Source organism: Apiospora kogelbergensis (assembly GCF_038363985.1).
Source record: "Apiospora kogelbergensis strain CBS 113332 chromosome Unknown utg000009l_segment0_segment0, whole genome shotgun sequence".
Lineage (NCBI taxonomy): Eukaryota > Fungi > Ascomycota > Sordariomycetes > Amphisphaeriales > Apiosporaceae > Apiospora > Apiospora kogelbergensis.
Window position 1 is genome coordinate 1,515,809 of NW_027117426.1, and position 18,453 is coordinate 1,534,261.

The window sequence follows — 18,453 nt, forward strand, 5'->3', positions numbered from 1 at the left end:
TATGCTGAGGCATTATACTGAAAATTCCCTGGGAGAAAAGGGAACAAGAAGTAAAATCACATGAAAACTGGTGTTGGCGACAACAAAGACTGGGCTGAGGGGTACGTTGTCGGCGACGCAAGGCCCGAGACCCACGCCACCTCCTTCTGCTTGCCCTTCGGCTCTTTTTCCTGCGGCGTCGTCAGGAACGGCAACTCCTGGGGCTTGCCCCAAATGGTGCAGGGCAGGAAGCGCCACGCGCCAGCATGAGCGGGCGATAGGCGATCCGCGATGATGTGGACGGCGAGGACGGGCAGGCGCGGCCAGTCGTTGCCGCCATCGAAGGTGGTGTCGCGCAGGCGCACCAGCATGGGCAGGACGAAGGGACGGTCGGCCGCCGTGCTGGCCTCGGTGTCCAGCGCCCGCCATGCGTTCAGGAGCGCCACGGAACGGCGCTCGGCGGCGGGCGAGCCGGACTTCCCGCACAGCGACTCCATGCCAATGGCCTTGACGATCTGCGCGAAAGCAAAGGCGTGGAAGCCCGGCGCGAGGTTCTCGAGAATGCCCAGCAGCGCCGCCGGGTCGTATGTCTGCGGCTGCGCTCGCGTCTCCTCGGCGTATTGGATCAGGGCCTCCAGGTCGGGAAGGAACGAAGAGTCTTCCCCGGGCCGGGCGCCCGGCGAGGGGGGGTGAGAGAGCGCCATGTTGCGCCAAGACTGCCTCGTACTTGGGGTACACGCGGGAGTACAGGGCGTTATGATGCTGAGCGATCCAGCGGCCGAGGCATTGCGTCAGGAAAAGAAAGTCGGTTACATCTTGGGCCGCAGTCACGAAGGGGGCTTGGAGGAAGATGGAGTTAATGCCACGGAACATGGCATTGTAGGTGTGTGCTGCCTCGTTGGCTATATGGATGGCGGGGTGGACGGCGTTATGAGTTCTCCCAGGGGTCTCGAAGAGGGGCCACGGCTCATCTGCCCAAGGCCCGCGAGCAACGGAAGACAGGCTCGTAGACGAATTCGAGGACGGTGATTGGGGCGATTGCCAGCCGGACGAGCCGAAATTCGAGTCGGATTCGGTTCTGGAAGGGGCCATTGTCAGGGCAGGAGTTTGATTTGCTTCCAAGCCTTTTGTAACTGTAGGAACGAGACACCAGAGGAGAATCGAGTAACCACCTTGTTGATCACTGTTGGAGACGGATGTAGGCTCTTATCAAGGGCAACCAACGGTAACCGCACCTCGATATTTCCCAAGCGAGCGCGATATGTTCCTTTTCTTGTCAGCAACAGGCTGTGCATGGCAGGTGGCAGGCCATGCCAAACCCCACGCAATATCCCATGCAATATCCCATGCGCGAGGCGGGCCTGGGCACATCAGCATGGGCTGCACTCATCGCGAAAGAGAGGCTGACCGCATATCGTGATGCGACCTAGGCCAAGTTAAGCATTGGTGTGCCAGTATCTTGCCGATTGACCACACCCATCGCCCACCCAGCGGCTACGACATGGTCAATGACGGCCTGACCGTGGGCTTGGCCAGTGACGAGCCGCGATAACCATCGAAGCGGCCATGCTTTTTGCGCATGGAGAAGATTCTTGGCCTCTGGACAGAAAGAATTAATTAGAAGCCATAGACACGGGCAGGGACTGATGACGGACTAGCGGCGGGAGTGCCTGGTGCCTGCCCGAGAGCGCCCCCTAAAGCGGCCCTACCAGTAGTGGTAGAACCCCCATCCATCGGGTGGGTTTTAGCGCTAAAGCCTCGCTTGGCAGGACGAGCGAGAACACTACTTCTAGCCGACCGGTGAATCCAAGTATGTGTCACTCGGGCTACTTGACCGGCGTCGGTATTCGGCAACGGCTGGTGTTGTCGACGAGGTTCAAGCCAGCATTATTACTAAGGACAGGGAAACGTTGACGCCACGTGCAACGGTACGGCGTTCACCCGTCAAAAAGCGGAACAAAGGCAGAAGCAAAACATCGCTACATGCTAACCTACGGCCCGCTGGCTTCCTATCAGCTTGCAGGGGTTCTTGCATGAACCTCAACGAATCACCACCTATCTCGGTCGTAAATAGAATGAGCCAAGATATTGATCAATAGTTCCCCTCCCACGAGAACGCTGTGCCATCCTCTTACGTCTTTCAGCTGCTTCTTGAAGAGGAAGGTTGTGGGAGGGCTTTGACAGATGACAGGTCGCGTGTTTGGAAGGCCGATGATATTGACGAGTCAAACTACATCTATCTATGTACATACCAGACATGCCCGACCCGGCGAGGTGCATACGGAGGAATGCATTTCAAGTAATGTTGCTGTCTGCCGAGGGCGATAACCTACCTACCATTCTGGGCACCTAAATCGGGTTCAACCTCGACTGCTAACCTACCTAATTGTAAGTACTTACCCTTTCTCTTTCCTTTCTTCTCATTCAGGGAGGCGGACTTGCCGCCCACTTGAGCCCGGTATGGAGAAACTCCTCGAGCGCTCTTACGTTGGCCGCCGTGGTCGCTGCGCGATCCACCGCCGCAAAGCCGCCCGCGACACCGAGCCGCTGTAGCTCCGCAAGTGCGCAGGCGTCCTCCTCGCGGAACGTGACGAGCTGGGCCATATAGTCGAACATCCAAGCAGACCATTCTATGTACATATCAAAGGCGCGCCGGTAGACGGGTCGCCAATGTTGCTGGGGCACGACTTCTTGGAGATCGCGCCATAGAGGCTGCTCAGGCGGGGGCTGCCGTCGCTCGGTTGCCGCCGCTACCAACGTCACGGTCAATAGTGACGGCAGCTCGGCGACCGCGTTGCTGCGAGCGCGCGCCCATTGACACCAAGTCAGCTTCAGGGTGTTGAGCGGTTGGTGCCGATGTTCGAGGGTGAAGCCGGCACACTCCTCGGGCTTGGGCATGCCTCCATACTCATTGGCGTGAGAAGTGCTAGGCGCGAGGTCCAAAGGCTGGGTATGGTGCATAGAGTGGCGAGGGAGGCTCACGTACGGGCACATCTCCACGACGACGCGACAAATACAACAGCTGTGGTACTTACACTGGCGGGGCGTTTCCGGCTCCGAGCCGTCATCGACACTGCCTATCGTGGACTTGATGTCGCGCCCGATGTCGACGTCGCAGCTGTGTAGCAATGTGCGCAACGGGTGGGCGTAAAGCGGGGCATCATGACTGCCGTTGATGTCCAGGGTCATGGGTATGCGTGCATCGTGGTGCATGTAATGCTGTATCGTCCTTTTGCACATCTTGCTTGGATGGCCCAGTATAACAATTCCAGGCACCCAGATTCAGCAGCCGGACCTAGCGGCTATGTACAGACCCTTTGCGACCTACACACTCGGCCGAGAAAGAATCACTGAAAGATTCCAGTGGATATGTATATATACTTTTGATGAGACTGCCTCTTCACAGTTAAGCAATGATCGTTGCTGGCTGTCTCATCTATATAAATTATTTACATCGACCAGGGCCCATTGGAGTAGGAGACATTGACAGCTGCCTTGAATATATAGACTTTAACCCTTCATTGTAGCAATGTGGCCCAAATTATCGTCCTTTGTTATGGCAATGCCTTTATAACAAAGAAGCTTCCAGACAAACCAGTCGCCCACGCGGTCAACAAAACGTATAAGCGAACAATCCTATTTTTCACCCCTTTGTCGTTCCCGCTGTGCTATTCTGAGGCATACGGCATTTCTTCGGCACCCATTGGTGAATTGACGGTACGGTACGGTACGTACGTTGGCCATTGACCTTGTTTCGACCTTCACTTTACCCAGTTGCTTGTGGCTGTGGTATAGGCTGCTAACGTCGAACTTGTTTGTTGCCCCTATTCTATCTCAGTTTCCGGGTGGCACCCCTTATCCGGCCTCGTATTTTGACTGCTGGCCTTCTGGCAGGCCGGGGTATCGCTGGCATCACAAGGGCTAAATACAAGCACGCCTGCAACGAAATCAGGTTAGACTATACATGGCAAGAGCACCTTCGAGGTTTACAGATCCGTCACATTATTTGGCACAAATGAGGCATCTGAATAATTGACAGTAATCACAGCATGATACGATGCGTATTGGGTGGGTACGGGTTGAGTATATTTCCACTCTACTTGGACTATATGCATGGTGTAGAGCAGCAACGTACGTGCCGTGCCTTATTATGATGTATTTAGTAAGTTCGTATCTTCAGCTCCAACCGTGGTATCAAATGGTAAATATTGACCTGAAAACAAGACACCCCACCCAATCACCGTTCAATGAGGTGAGCCATGCGAGGCTATGATGTAAATGCAAGGTATATCCAGTTGATAGCTCCCTAAACGCCAAGAAAGACGACATTAGTTTCCTTCTAAGTCGATCATGCTATTCAAATCAAGTTGATGGTGTCGTTATGAAACCCGATCAGATCATCGGGATAGCTGGGCCATGGTCCCATCCTGTGGGGCTCAGGCGAATCTCTCGCAGCCAGTTATTAGATTGGTAATAGCATCGAGCCATGTCTGTTGACGACGACAGCCACACGTGATCGGGGTTGACGTTGGATGACCCGGCCGACTCCGTTACGCCGACCTGCTCCGTCAGACAGGCGATGTCGCTGCCATCATCGGCGATATCCAGATACGTGACGTTCCAGCTGTTGGTCTCTACTTGCGACGCAACGTAGAACGCGTGGGATTTGTCCTGATACAGCACATATGTGTCCGTCAAGTTGCTTGCTTTTCTGGAGGAAGTCATGACGCTGATGGCAGACCACTCGGGGATGGCGATAGACATGCTGGCTTTCAGGGAGTCAGCGGGAGCTTAGATACAGGCATGATTTCTAGATGGGTTAACCTACAGATGGAGTTGTTGGCAATAGCGGCGTCAGCGAAGTCGTCCCCACCAAACAGGTGCTGCGCCAGGTAGCCAGAGCTATTTCGGTAGAAGAGAGCTGTGGGATACGGGCTTCGGTATTGGCGAATAGCTGGTACTAGGCCCAGGTTGGAGCCAAGTGAGCCGTTTACTCGCATAGTCTGGTTTGAATAGGTATCGCCATTCCACGTGTACTTTCGAAAAGTAGAATCGGAATCCTGGGTCACTAGGTATGGCCAATACGAAGTCAAAGCCGATTCATCGTCGATCTTGACGGGCTGGTGTCCAATACCGTCTTCTCGGGGCGACGTGTCGTCCTCGGACAAGTACACGCCGTTCAAGATGGACGAATCATTCAAGTAATAAAGTTGAAAGTGCGGCTGCACATACTGTCAGCAAGGGTGCCACCGAGACTGGTCGCGATGAATGACGGACAGGGGTTGATGAGTGAGGGCTGAGCGGCAAAAAACAATGCACTCGGGGTAGGGAGTTGGGGTCGCACTCACGTATGACAAGTCAATGGAAGCCGTGAGAGGCGTGTTGTTCCTGGCTGAAATGCTCCCAAAAGTCACGGGGGTTGCCAAGTGGCCTCGGTATTCTCGTAGGCAGACATGCGGATCTTGCCGTCGCCGCCCTGGTAAAACAGGCGGATGTTGAAACCATCGCCGGGGATGCGCCGACCGGTGACGGCCAGGCGCGAACCCTTCAAGAGCAGCCGTGATGTGTCATTTCCGGCATGGCCCTGGTTCGCGCCGTCTCTACGGGCCTTGACGCCCAGGACGGCGCCGACAATAATACCAGCGGCGACGATCAGCCCCACAATGCTGATGATGAGGATGTTGCCCCTGCGACTTGTCCGGGACTTGGACAACAAAGGGTTGGCCGACTTCTCCTTCTGACTGTCGCCATCCAGCTTGCCATGAGCGTAAAGATCATCGGGCTGGGATTGCTGGGCGACCAGTTGTGGATGGGAGGTGGCTGCATCATCGTGGCCCCTGAAATGGCCATGGTCCTGGTTGTTATCTTCCGAGCTCTGGGACATGACTTCCGATAGGTGCTTCTGTTTGTCAACAGGGCTGGTGGTGCGGTCGGAAGCCATAATTGCTGTAGTGACACTCCCTCATGAGACCCATTCACCAAGAAGAAACCCCGCCGGCGTTCCCTGCAGGCAGCGAGTGGTGGGCGCTGGGGGAAGATTAGATTAAATATATGAGGCAGGTCGTTCTCGTCAAGCACATCGAAGGGACATTTGATGAGATCAGCAGAGCAGATAGCCGGGCATTTGAAGGGCAGGAACAGTTGGCCCAATTGAAGGTTTTGACGGGGCGGCACGGACCAGGTCGCTCAGGCGAGCGTGTGTCTGGGAGTGGCAGTGGGATTTGTGAGAGAAGTGGAAGGTTCAATGTTAGAAAGTGGAGGGGCAGCAATGCCCAGGAAAAGACGGACAAGACGGCGCAAGACGGCTAGTCGGCACAACCTCCTCCAAGTACAAAAAAACAGTGGCCAAGGGGAGGGGTGTGGTTTATGCGGCACACCTGGACGGTGATAGAGAAAAATTAGGTGTTGGCGACAAGGCAAAAAGGCTGGGCTAGACTGGAGAACTACTGTAGCTAGTGTACGAAAGTAGTAGCAATACAGAACAGAAGAATATGTACAGGCCAAGGGAGCAATTGAAGGAATGAATTCACCAGTAGCGGCCCAAACCCGACCGATACTGGAGCCATGGCGGGAGACGCCCACACTAGAGCACTAGAGCAGGCTGGCGGCAATGGGAAAAAGGGTCCTCTTGCCCAATTTCGCAGAGACCAAATGCCATCTCTCCTATCTCCCTATTTCCCACTGCACTGTACGTGTGCGGCCTGTGCTGTGCGGTGAGCCTCACAGAGAGAAAGGGAAACACCAGACGGGCAACTGTCCAATCGCCGATCTGCAGTACGAACTGTTGCAAACATGCATGCACATAGATAGACAACCCTCCATGATTCAATTCAACCCAATGCGATGCGACTCGACTCGATGTGCGTGTGTAGCTTTCAGGAGATGCAGGTGACACAAAACATTAGGTATATACTCCGTACATGGCCTTGATTGACGCGTCATACCTACGGTAAGTATTTAGCAGTGGTGATATTAAGTGGTAGCTGCGTGCCGGTTAGCCATGTCCGAGTTCTGGGAACCAGCGCAGTAGGCCGGAGAACCCACCGCCCACTGGACAGGCATTGGAGAAGGCACCCCCGGCAAAGAAGAAAAACGCACCCATCTAGCCATTCACCATTCTCACCCATCCTAGCCATCCTCACTTCATTCTCGCCCAAGTTGCGGCGCCAGTTTGCCGTCCAATTGCCCGCCAAGACCCCCAAAGTGGCCTAGCTCGTCGTTGATATCGGAAGTCGGCAGTCGTCAGTTTACTTAGTAGATGACCCCGATCCCACTGTTAGCCAGAGACGTCCACACCAAAAAAAGCACATGGTGCCATTTGCTTGCATCTGAGGTGCCGAACACCCTTTTTCCCTCCTTTGGGACTTCATTGACCTGTTTATGATTGATTTTTTTTGGTCATCTCTCTTCGTCTACCGATCCGCCGACCCGACCAAGCTTCTGGACATATGCAGCTCGACCTGCAAGGGCCGAAGAGCCATGCCGTCGCTTGTCGCTGTCGCTTGGGTCGTTGCCGTGCCTGCGCACCCTTCCGCTTATCCCGTTACCCCCCCACCTAAATACCTGCAAAGGGACAAGTGACAGACGGAGTACCCCCATAGCCGCGTTTCAGCAAATCAAGACATGTGCCTGGCTGGCCACCTCCAGCCAGTTCAGGGCACCCGATATCATATTATATATTGAGACAATGCACCCATCCACTTTCAGTGCCATGTTTCCCGGCGCGGCAGGGGTCCGCCACTCTCCCGTCCGCGCCCTTATCAACCGAATTCCGTGCCAAGAGCTGACGTTTTTCCGTCAGACAGTATCCGTCCATCGTCCATCGTCCATCGTTCATCCATCTATCTATCCACCTTTTTCCTGTAGGGCTAACTGCTCGTGCTGTCTATTCCCTGACAAGATCGTCATCTTCCCTCGATGATTACATGAACATGGCCGACGATGCTATTGTTTGCTCATCGCCCTATCCAGGTGGCTTGGCATCTCCCCAGTGCACGTAAGATCGCAGTCACGCTTGAGCGCCTGACAACTCCAGCCCCTTGCCTGGCTGTTCCTCTTCGCAGTGCCAAAGCCGATTACTTTGGGAAGTGACAGGAGTGCGGATGCACCAACAACAGATGGCGTTGAATCAGGGCGAGCTGGCAATTTATGTGACGGGGAAAGGGGGGATGTTGAAGCCACCATTCGCCCAATCCTGTCGATCCAATCGGTTCGCTGCGTCCACATACTATAGCATGCATAGCAGCCACCATATTTCGCTTCAGGTGATACCATACCCAGCTGTCGAGTATGTCTAGACAAGTCGCAAACAGCGCCGACTCGCTCGAAGCATTTAAAGCCATGGCGAGGAAGAGCAATGATGGTCCAGAAGGGCAGATCAGTTCCGGATCCATCAACTGAATGACGCCGCAAGCAGCTTCCTTATGATAGATATCTCCCCAGTGACACCAGGATTCTTTGTGCAGTATGATGAAGATCTTGACCCTCTACCTCGCAACATGCGCTGCCGCTGCACCACTGGCCGGAAGAGCCACCCGGGCCTTTAGCGTCCTACGGTTCAACAACGTGGCTGACAAGTTCTCGACCGAGGGCCGCATGGACCCTATCATCAGCCCAGGCGCCGCTTCGGCTCATTCGCACGGGGTCATGGGTGGCAGCAACTTCGGTCTGACCGTCCAAGGCGACCAGCTGCTCCATTCCAAGTGTACCAACTCCATGATCAAGAATGACAAGAGCAACTACTGGGTTCCGGGCATCTGGTATCAGTCGCCGCGCAACGGCACTTTCAAGAAGGTGCCCCTTTTCTATATGCAGGTGTATTACTTGTGAGTCTACTCGCGTCCCTCCCCTAACACCCCTTAGAGTGACTTAAAGAAAGGGTATTGAGAAATTTTGACGCCCCTTTCCTCTAGCTTTGATATCACCAATGACAAGGTCGAGCCCTTTCCACCCGGAATCAAAATCGTCAGCGGCGAAGCCGGCAAGCGTACTCCACCCGCAACGGGCAGCCTGCAGCTCGACCCCTCCATGGGCCCCATCCAGGCGGTGCAGTTCACATGCCCGGCACAGGGCGATCCCGACCGGTACCCCAAGGGGTCGGACGGGACGCGCGGGGGCCTGGCGGACCCGACCAACCGGGGCGCCGGGGCAGGCTTCCCCGTCATCAACTGCGACGGGTACGCGTCGCCGCTGCGGCAGGACGTGCACCTGCCCTCGTGCTACAACCCGGCAGCGGGGCTCGACAACCACCACAGCAACATGGCGTTCCCCTCGGACAACCATGGCAAGCTCGACTGCCCCGCCGGCTGGGTCCACGTCCCCCACCTCTTCTACGAGGTCTACTACGACACCCCCCGCTTCGCCGCCGACTGGCGCCCCGACGGCCGGAACCAGCCCTTTGTCCTCTCGGACGGCGACCGCACGGGCTACAGCCTACACGCCGACTTCGTGAGCGGCTGGGACGCCGACACCTTGAGGGCCATCATCAACGGGTGCGATACTGGATCCGGCGGCATGGATACGTGTCCCACCGTCATCGGCGGCGTCAACAGGGACGACAAGTGCGTCATCGACTCCGTTGTGCCCGATCCCACGGACGAGTGGGTTAATGTTCTGCCGGGGAACAACCCCCTGCAGGGCTGGGGTGCTGGGGGCTACTGAATTGAAAAGGGGCTCTACTGAAGTGGTAGTTTGTTTTAGCATTTGCTTCCGTAAGGGGTCGTTTCATGATAAGGTTTTGAAGATATATTCGTTGTATATACTTCGCTGTTGCTACTGTTCACTTGATTAAGATTCGATAGTACATATGTGTGTAGGTTACTTAGGATCACCTTGCGATGTAGTTATAAGTTCAAGCAATAATGCAAATTGGATATCGAGAGCTTAGGTTTCTAATTCAATGATTCATTTGGTTGGTTTAAGATTGTTAAGGTTAAGATGAGAGGATCTCCTAGACACTGTTTAGAAAATTCATAATTCTATTGCCTTTGTCTATCTCAACCCATCTTGATGAGTTGAGCTACGTAGACTGTGGCTTTATAAAGTGATTAATAGATCTATAGGAGCGGAAAAGGGGGAGCGCGAGCGATTCCTAGAAGACACTGGCTGTATCTTTCTATAAATTGATATATATACTGCAAACACAAATGTCTAGATTCTGCAAATGGATGAGTTTCATATCCTTGTCTATAAGTGGAATAGAAAAGATACAATGCTTAAGCAACCCCTTAAATAACCAGTTTTCGAATAAGCAGCATTTGCCTGCCAAGCTACGCCAGTACGACCATAGCAATTATTGCCACTTCTCAGGGTCAATTTTGCTTTTACAGCACAATATCTGAGAATATTAACCGGGAGTAGGACTTTCACTGGTGGTTCCAGTCGTATTTGGACGTAACCAGGAGCATTGATGTGGAGGGACTAGACCATCCCACAGGAAAGGGGGCTGCAATATCACGGCCTAACAGCCCGAATGTATACCACATGCCTCAATGTGAATGTTGTCTCCCCATTGGTGTCATTCATTAAGCTGATAAGTGCTTAGCGTGCATTCAGAATGCTTCGCGGTTGTCGGTTCTGGGTATAACCAGCTCCTCTTCCGGTTCTCCTTTTCTCCTCCACCTAAAAACAATTTGTTTCCCATCCGGTAGATAGTTATGTCTTTGTGAGTTTCGAGGCCATTGGGTGTAATGACTTCTATTCACGTGCGCACATTCTAGGAATTAGCTATTATGTAAGGATTCTTTTCTCTTGGGTGGACGAGGAGGTGAGCCTGTGGCATCGAAACCACTGTCACCAGCCCCGGAAGTCGGCAACGTGGGAACAGGCGTCAGGTCGAGACTCATGAATCGATCGTAAGGGATGCAGCTGGCATGATACTGCAAAAGGTGGACATGGAAAATCGCCAAGGTCTGTTATGAAGTTGTGCTTGGAGTGGGCTTCCATCACACATTCAGCCTGAGGCGACTCTATCTTAGACTACTTTGGATTTCCTGGGTACATGAATCATTTCAATCCATACCACGCACCCCAGTACAGGTTCTGTGAGGCGTGTTGTGTTGATTGATACCTCTTGCTTATCAGTGTGGGGAGGTTTGGTGAAATAGGGGCTGTGATTCGAAGACTACGATTGCTAGCCGGAAGGTCGTCCATACTACTTACTTAGATTCGGATTTCAAAAGATGGATTCATCGATGGAGACGGGCACGATATACCGATGCTGTGGAACGTGATGATTATAGGCTCCTAATGACAAGGCCGGAATCCCAAGATTGGAACCAATGCTCGCTTATTGGCCATCGTCTGAACAGAGGCGGCTGAGGTCATGGCTAATCTCGAGATCTTAGCAATCCGATTGGTAATGGTGGGGCGTGATCTTGTTAGCAGCAACATCCAATCTCTCTGGGCCAGTTGACTCGTTTGCGACTCGTGTGTGCACACATGTCGTAGATTCAGCCGTACTTTAGGAAACGGTAATGTTTCATTAAAAAGCGAGCCGACAGACCGACACCGAGGAATGGGATGAGACTGAAGACATTCCAAGACCAAATACATATCAGGACTCCAACTTATGTAATTGATCTAATGATGTGCCAAGGGGGCCCAAAATGCTTACCCATATGCGACCCAGATCTGACTGGCTCATGCGCTGTAAAATGGTTCGGCCCGTAGACCATGGATGATTGGCAGTTGATCGTCGCGGAGGTAACAGTCTGTACATAAGCACCGCTCGCCCCACTCAAGGTTGCAGTGGAGGGCAAGCAGGCACAACATGGAGGTTATATGCTCTGATTCGTTTGCGTTGCCGGGCTGTTTCATGGCGAAGGCTTGACTTTATTTGCAAGTCCTACCATCCTGGCCGCCGGGCCTGGACGGGCCAGGACCCTGTGGGAGGCTGACAGAGCGAACGGTGTTTGGCTAGGGATGTTTTATCTGGGCGTCACTTGAGGGCCGGCTCTAACCTAGAAAAAGACTCGAGCTTGCCAGGCCAGCCATTCACGTTGCTCGCGTACCACGTAGCTTCTGTGGGCTGACGGGGACTGGGAAGTTGGAAGGGACGGAAGAGTGGGAGAGTGGAGCGAGCGACGTCATTCGTCTCAGCAAATTGCGATGGTGCTGATGGTGCGCAGAAACTGCGCTCTTCCAAGGCCCAGGTCACCTTATGGCCCCGGACTTCCGCACTCGTGCTTGTGCCTGCTTGCTTGACGTGATGGCGTACATAGGTTGGTTAGCTATTAGCAAAACCGATGAAACCGACTACTACGACTGACACCTCCTCTCCTCTAAAATAAACAACATCGACAGTATGCTGTCGCACGATTCCATGACAGTAATCGTTTAATAACCAATCGCATAATAATACCCTACCATGGCCGACCAACGGCTCGAGCCTCCACGGCAGCCCAGCAGTTACTTCTCCAACGTCTCTTCCAACCCCGGATCCGAGTCCACTGTCACGCCCAGCACCAATACCAACACCAACACCAGCACCGCCGCCCCAGCAGAGCCGCGCCACCGTTTCCGACCTCTACGAACCCTCCAGCCCCAGCAATCCGCTATTCGCATTCGCAGAGCTCCCGCCTCGAGGCTCGATAACAACTCCACTGCCACTAACAATGCGAACCCTCAACATGTCCGTTCCATGCTCGACGTCGATGCTCCGCCCCAAGAGCAGTCGATACACCTACGAAGGCTGTCCGAAGGCTCCCCCACCCGCGCCGACGGTCGGGTCGCGAACTCCCAGCCTGTCCGGTCAATGTTAGATGTCGACGACAACACCGGCCCCAATGGCAACACTCAGGCTGCTGATTTCGGTGGTGCTGGTGCTGGTGCTGACGCCGGCCCAGTCCCCAGCCAAGCGCCAGAGCGAAGAGGCCTTTTCCACAGATTCAGTCGTGCCTCCATGCGGCCCGATGCTGCCAATCACCCGAGGAGGCAACCTAACCAACAAGACGAATATGATTCCAGAATGGTTGACATGTTAGATGTGCTGGGTATGTAGATCCTATGCACCTGATGACCCCAAATGCACCACACAATGCTAATTTGACCATTAGATCCCGAGGTTTCAACACTGTCTTCCATTACCAACGTTCAAAACTCCCTCTTCGTCCCCTCGCTAGGAAGGTTCGTCAACAGACGCCCAACTTACAACCTCACGCGAATGCCCAATGCTCCTGGTGACTACCCATCAGAGTATGGCGAGGTCGCTGCCAACCAATCAGGTCGTTATACCCCTGAGACTCGGCAACATGGTGCTCCCCCGGCTTCGGACAGGCCACTCAAGGATGTGAAGGAGGAAGACGAACCCCCGCTGATGGCGAACCTCCCGCTGGAAGGCCGTCCGTTGAGCGTATACCAAGCCATATGACGGAACGTTTCTACGCTGTTCGCCCTAGCGATACGTCGCTTGCCGAGTGGAGCGACGAAGACCTCGCCGAGCTTAATGATCATGTACGGCATATGCTTCACTCGAAGCGTTCCGCCTTCAAACGTAGTATGAAGGCTTTCGGCCAGTATGTCCGAAGGCCTCTCGGGTTCGCCGTCACCCTTTACGCTTTCCTCATCACCGTCTTTGGTTTCGCCTGGGTTCTTTTCCTCATCGGTTGGGTCTACCTGGGCGACGAAGAAAGGAGGGACTACATTATCGATGTCATTGATAACGTCCTTGTTGCTCTGTTCGCCATCGTGGGTGACGGCATGATCCCCTGGCGACTTGTCGATACATATCACATGTGCTTCATCGCCCGGTACTATCATCTTACCTGGAAACTACGCAACAAGATGCGCGCTCCCGATCTCAAAGACCATAACGACCTTCCGACTGAGCCCGTAATCTCGGGGCGTGATGAACAGGAGGACCTGGAAGCCCAACGTCGTATACATACGAAGGAAGAGGAGTACTCCGTACTTACCCCACAGCAACAAGCCAAGCTCGAACATCACCAAGCGTGCTTCTCCAAGTCCCACACTTTCTACAAGCCGCATGAGACGGAGACGCACTTTGCCTTCCCTCTGCGGCTCCTTGTTGCCATCGTGGTGCTCTTGGACTGCCACTCCTGCTTTCAGTTGGCTCTGGGTTTCTCAACTTGGCTCATCGACTATCATGTTCGTCCTGCCGCGCTCACGTCCACAATTCTTTGCTGCTCCATCGCTGTAAACATCACAGCAGGTGTCCTCATTTCCATCGGCGATCGCCGAACTCGCAAAAGGACGTGGTGGAACGCATGTTCCGACAGGAACTGACGCAAGAGGCCATAAGGCGGATACAGGCCCGCAAGGAGAAGGAGGAGGAGGAGCAGCGGAACAAGCTTGAGAACATCGAAGAAGAGTCGCCCGGCAAGTCGAGAGGTGCCTCATTTGATATCGACCGTCTGAAACAGAACTTCATGCATAAGAACAGCGATGACGGTAGCCGTAACAGGTCCTCCAAGAGTTTGGACATCGCCCGAAAGCCGAAGAAAAGCAACGAGATCTCCAGGAAGCCCGTCAACCGCGTCGGCATGTTCGACACGTCGTTATCCGGTGGGCTGGCCGAGGAGGAGGATGGTTATTTCAGCGACCCAAAACTCGCTGGCACACCTCCTAAGGGGTAGACGCGAGATCTAAAGATTTAATACCTTGGATGTTTTCTTCAGAATACGGACACGGGAAACCCCAAAGATTGGGACGATGGGAGTTTGTATACGAAATGGGTTATGAATTGGCGAATGCTGTTGATATTATTCTAATGTACAAGCGAATACGTGTGATATCCTGGGATAGATAGGAGCGAGTTATATGACTACATGATTGATCTCTTCCAATTCCAAAGGCTCCTCATCGCTGCTGATAGTGGACATGAATCGTTATACTGATATGGACGGGGTGACTGGGGTGAGCCCCTTTATTTGAATTCCATGACTACCGTATATTGTGCATTTTCTCACGCCTTCACTCAAGGGTTTTTGTTTCTCCCCTCGGGTATTCGAGTTATATACACAGCTATTTCTACTGTCTACTTTATGTGGAATGCCTACCTAGGAAAAGGCAGTCTAGCGTATAGCGGTAACCTGCCATGATACTCAAATAAGGCCATACCAATGTCTCCCACAGTTCGAGTCGCGTTTATCCTCGGAGCCTGTCTTTTGCTCACCCGTACAGGGCCCACGGCCATTCTTGACCGGAGCACACTTCGTAGTGACTCGGAAAGTTTTATCGACGACAATGCCGCAGTGGACGCAGATGTATAAGATGACTTTACCCATACACATCTTGTCGGTGTCACTGCTGCTGATAACTTTTGAGATAAAAGGCTTCGGTTCTCAAGGGTATCTGGTCGTGTGTCGTTCGCGGTTTGCTTGATGGGGCTGCTGTTGCTGTTGGACCCCAGAACATAGGGGAGCAAACGCCTAAATTTATGGAGGAGTCCTGTCGGAACAGGTCTTTTGTAAACTGTTGTCGGCATTGTGCCTGATAACAATGCATTGTGTTGCCAATGGAGTACTATGCATAGGTACTGGAACTAGCCCCCTACAGATGTTAGCTAACCCCAGAGAAAGAATGAAGAATTCCCCAACAAGGACTCTGTCTTCCTAAAGGGTACGGGAGTGTCGAAAGATAGAAGTGTCCTGGATCAGACACCTCAAGCCATAACTCGGATTCAAAGCGAGGTTCAAAAGTCAACATTGCGCATGGGTCCATGTGGCCAAGGAGGTCAATTCAGGGGTAGGGGCAGGACGTGCAGCCATATTGTACCCGGAAACCCAGTCGGACATGCATATAGCTTCTGGCCCTTACAATGGTTAAGCATTGTCCCCTCGCTCCCTACTTGCCATTCAAGCCGGACACCTACCGTGGGAGAAGCTCACCGGCAGACCCGGCGAAGCCCAGGATGACGAACCCGTAGTGGGGCGGTTGATGCAAGCCGCTCGCTTTGTTTCCCAAATTCCACGAATAAGAAGAACAAGGGCGGCGTTCGCAGCAAGGGAAGAGGAAGGATTCCTTCCCTGCATGGAACGACCAGAGCAGCGACCCAGCGACCCAGCGACCCAGCGACCCAGCGAATTGACGAGGCAAATAAAGACACGCGTGTGGAAGCATACGCACATGGTTTGCTGACATACGGCGCAGCGCAGCGTGCATGCGTGTGCATGTGCAGCAAGCAATGAGTGTGTCGAACGGGTAGAGAAGGGGGGCCTGCTCCGAGGCCTGAGAGAAGAAGAAGGGGTGCGTCTGGGCTCTCTCCTCGTAGTCACTCTTCTTCCTGACAGCCCACACTTGCATGGAGTGCTTACACAGAGAGCGGCGCGGCCATGATGGATGGGCCCTATAACCAACCAGTCCTCGAGCCCGATAGCTTTGCGCGTTATTGATTGGTGTTGATGTACGACCCTAGGGAGAGAGCGAGTGAGGTGTGTAAGACACGTAGGCAGTCACCTGCCATCAGCCGCAATGAATGGGAGGAGGGGAGAGGGGATTGTGCCGTCCATGTATCTCACTCTGCCTGTATTGTCCGTTTCCTAAAAAGAAGCCGTACAGTCGTTCGCCTACCAGAATTGCTTTTCCGCATCCTGCAAGCATTTGGTAATGGGTGATGTCGGGGAAGATGCACAGAGTGAGGGGTAATAGCTGCATACATATATCGCCATCATGCATGGCATGAGCATACCTTGTGTATCAATATTCTGACCCAGCCAATTTAATGTTCACCATGTAATTGGTTTATTGACTGCTCACTGTCTAGTGTCTCCTGATTGCTCTGGCGAAATCCACCCAATGAATGCCCCATGTGCTGTACAAATCCTACCCGGACAAGATACTCCAACGATGCATTACAATGTCAAGTATATTCTCTCACCTTTCCGCTCTGATCATTCAATGGATTGATTCGCAACACTCCAGCGTTATCACCGACTTTGTAATACCTGCTATTCTACCAACAACATGTAACCAGGAGGCCTTCATGGAAGCAACATCTCGCGAGCCTGATCAAAATACGAGAAGAGACATCAGTTCGAGCCTTATTGTCAGGGTGCAGCCTTAAGTGACTTTTCAAGAAGACTTGCTCGAATAAGGGTGTTCCCAACTGGATGGCGGAACTCAGGGGGTTGAGCGGATTCCAGTTTACGATTTTCGAGTTCGACAGACCCAGGCAACCAGAAACGCTCATGGTCGTGATGTTGATCAGGAGTACATGTAAATGTCGATATGTCCCACCCCGAGTGGTATGATGTTGGAAGCGAAGTGCAGCCTACGTATGGGAATGAACGTTCCACAGCAGAGGCAGAGCAAGTACTGTGAATCAAGAAGATGTCAGAGGTCTTCTCGCTCAGTCTAATATCAATCGTATCAAACTCGGTCGAAGAAAAAGCTCGAAAAAGGGGTGAGTGTTTGTTTGTGTCACGGCGGGCAGCTGATTCTCAGACTACCGCTGCTCCCGGCACATCATGCTACATTTCTTTGCTTGGTGATTGTTCGTTCCTGTTGTGCAATATCAGCCCCCCTCGGGAATACCTGCGTTCGCATGTCAGCCTGTCCGACCCGCACACCATGCCGTGTACCGTCAGCTTTCGGACGAAGTGACGGACTGCCTAGCTGACTAGGTGGCTAGGTAGGCAGTATTACGTTGCCTTGTGTGTTCCATATAGATACAGTGCTGCTGTCGAGAGCTGCGGAGTAGCTATTCCTTCCCGCATCCACGCTCACCGAGCTACTACGAAGGCATGACTCTCTTTCTCTCTGTTGCCTCCCGCCTCCTGGATTTATTGAGTGACTGGGTGTGACAAATACACATGCATCATGTCAATGGTGGCGTCCATCGCACTCACTCGTTGGTTCGCTCAGCCAGCCCACGGGTGCCACCCCGCCACCGGTGGGTTGACGCTCGATGGAATTCCAGCCTGGCCGTGAATCATGTTCATGGTGGTGTTTGTTCGAAAAAGCATCTTCCCTGGATCGCGAATACACGTTATCAATCGGGGCAGCAGGCAGGCAATGCTGACGGGCTTTCACGGGTGCAGAGTTCAGCCTAATTCACGCCCCTCGGATTGGTGCTGATGGTTCCTGCTCACCCCGCCCCAAACCGACAGGAGCGGGGGAGGTGTTTTCTGTACCCAGTCGTCAGTCATATCATCCTGAATGAGTACAGCAGCAGTCCATCAGGTGCAACCAACCTCACTTGCTTTACTTCTGGTAGCAACCAGCCAAGCGAACCCCAAAGCGCATGTGACTCTTGGCTAAGTATACATAGAGACTATTTCAGGGAGCTATACCTATGGTAGGTAAGCCGTATGTATGCATGACATAGGAGGATACTGATGAGAAGAGCCAATATACGCCCCCTACGTATATACTTCACCCGCGGCCCAACTTCTAGCGAAGGATATATATATATAAAGAGAGAGGCTTGGCTAATATACACAAGGTAAGACTGAGCCGAGTTCTCAGGAATGTGCAACACCAGGGAATGGGGTAGTATCGGGACCAATGGACGAC

At 53.2% G+C, this 18,453-nt stretch overlaps 5 protein-coding genes across 5 annotated transcripts; 2 read left to right on the plus strand and 3 right to left on the minus strand.

Annotated features, from left to right (window-relative positions):
- Positions 1–56: 56 nt before the first annotated feature.
- PG998_013537 (uncharacterized protein) lies at positions 57–1,071 on the minus strand (the record flags this gene model as incomplete). The annotated part of the gene is given in 2 exon segments (XM_066880353.1): positions 57–705; positions 716–1,071. The coding sequence occupies 2 exon segments, from the start codon at positions 1,069–1,071 to the stop codon at positions 57–59; spliced, it is 1,005 nt and encodes a 334-aa protein (XP_066724492.1).
- Positions 1,072–2,403: 1,332 nt separating this feature from the next.
- On the minus strand, positions 2,404–3,219 carry PG998_013538 (uncharacterized protein; the record flags this gene model as incomplete). The annotated part of the gene is made up of 1 exon (XM_066880354.1): positions 2,404–3,219. The coding sequence occupies one exon, from the start codon at positions 3,217–3,219 to the stop codon at positions 2,404–2,406; it is 816 nt and encodes a 271-aa protein (XP_066724493.1).
- A 1,152-nt stretch (positions 3,220–4,371) lies between these two features.
- Positions 4,372–5,920, minus strand: PG998_013539 (uncharacterized protein; the record flags this gene model as incomplete). Its single annotated transcript, XM_066880355.1, has 4 exons — positions 4,372–4,748; positions 4,808–5,201; positions 5,328–5,367; positions 5,433–5,920. The coding sequence occupies 4 exons, from the start codon at positions 5,918–5,920 to the stop codon at positions 4,372–4,374; spliced, it is 1,299 nt and encodes a 432-aa protein (XP_066724494.1).
- Positions 5,921–8,448: 2,528 nt separating this feature from the next.
- PG998_013540 (uncharacterized protein) lies at positions 8,449–9,639 on the plus strand (the record flags this gene model as incomplete). The annotated part of the gene is made up of 2 exons (XM_066880356.1): positions 8,449–8,804; positions 8,892–9,639. 2 exons carry the CDS (start codon positions 8,449–8,451, stop codon positions 9,637–9,639), a joined length of 1,104 nt encoding a protein of 367 aa, XP_066724495.1.
- A 2,707-nt stretch (positions 9,640–12,346) lies between these two features.
- PG998_013541 (uncharacterized protein) lies at positions 12,347–14,573 on the plus strand (the record flags this gene model as incomplete). The annotated part of the gene is made up of 4 exons (XM_066880357.1): positions 12,347–12,971; positions 13,035–13,323; positions 13,377–14,133; positions 14,190–14,573. The coding sequence occupies 4 exons, from the start codon at positions 12,347–12,349 to the stop codon at positions 14,571–14,573; spliced, it is 2,055 nt and encodes a 684-aa protein (XP_066724496.1).
- Positions 14,574–18,453: the final 3,880 nt, after the last annotated feature.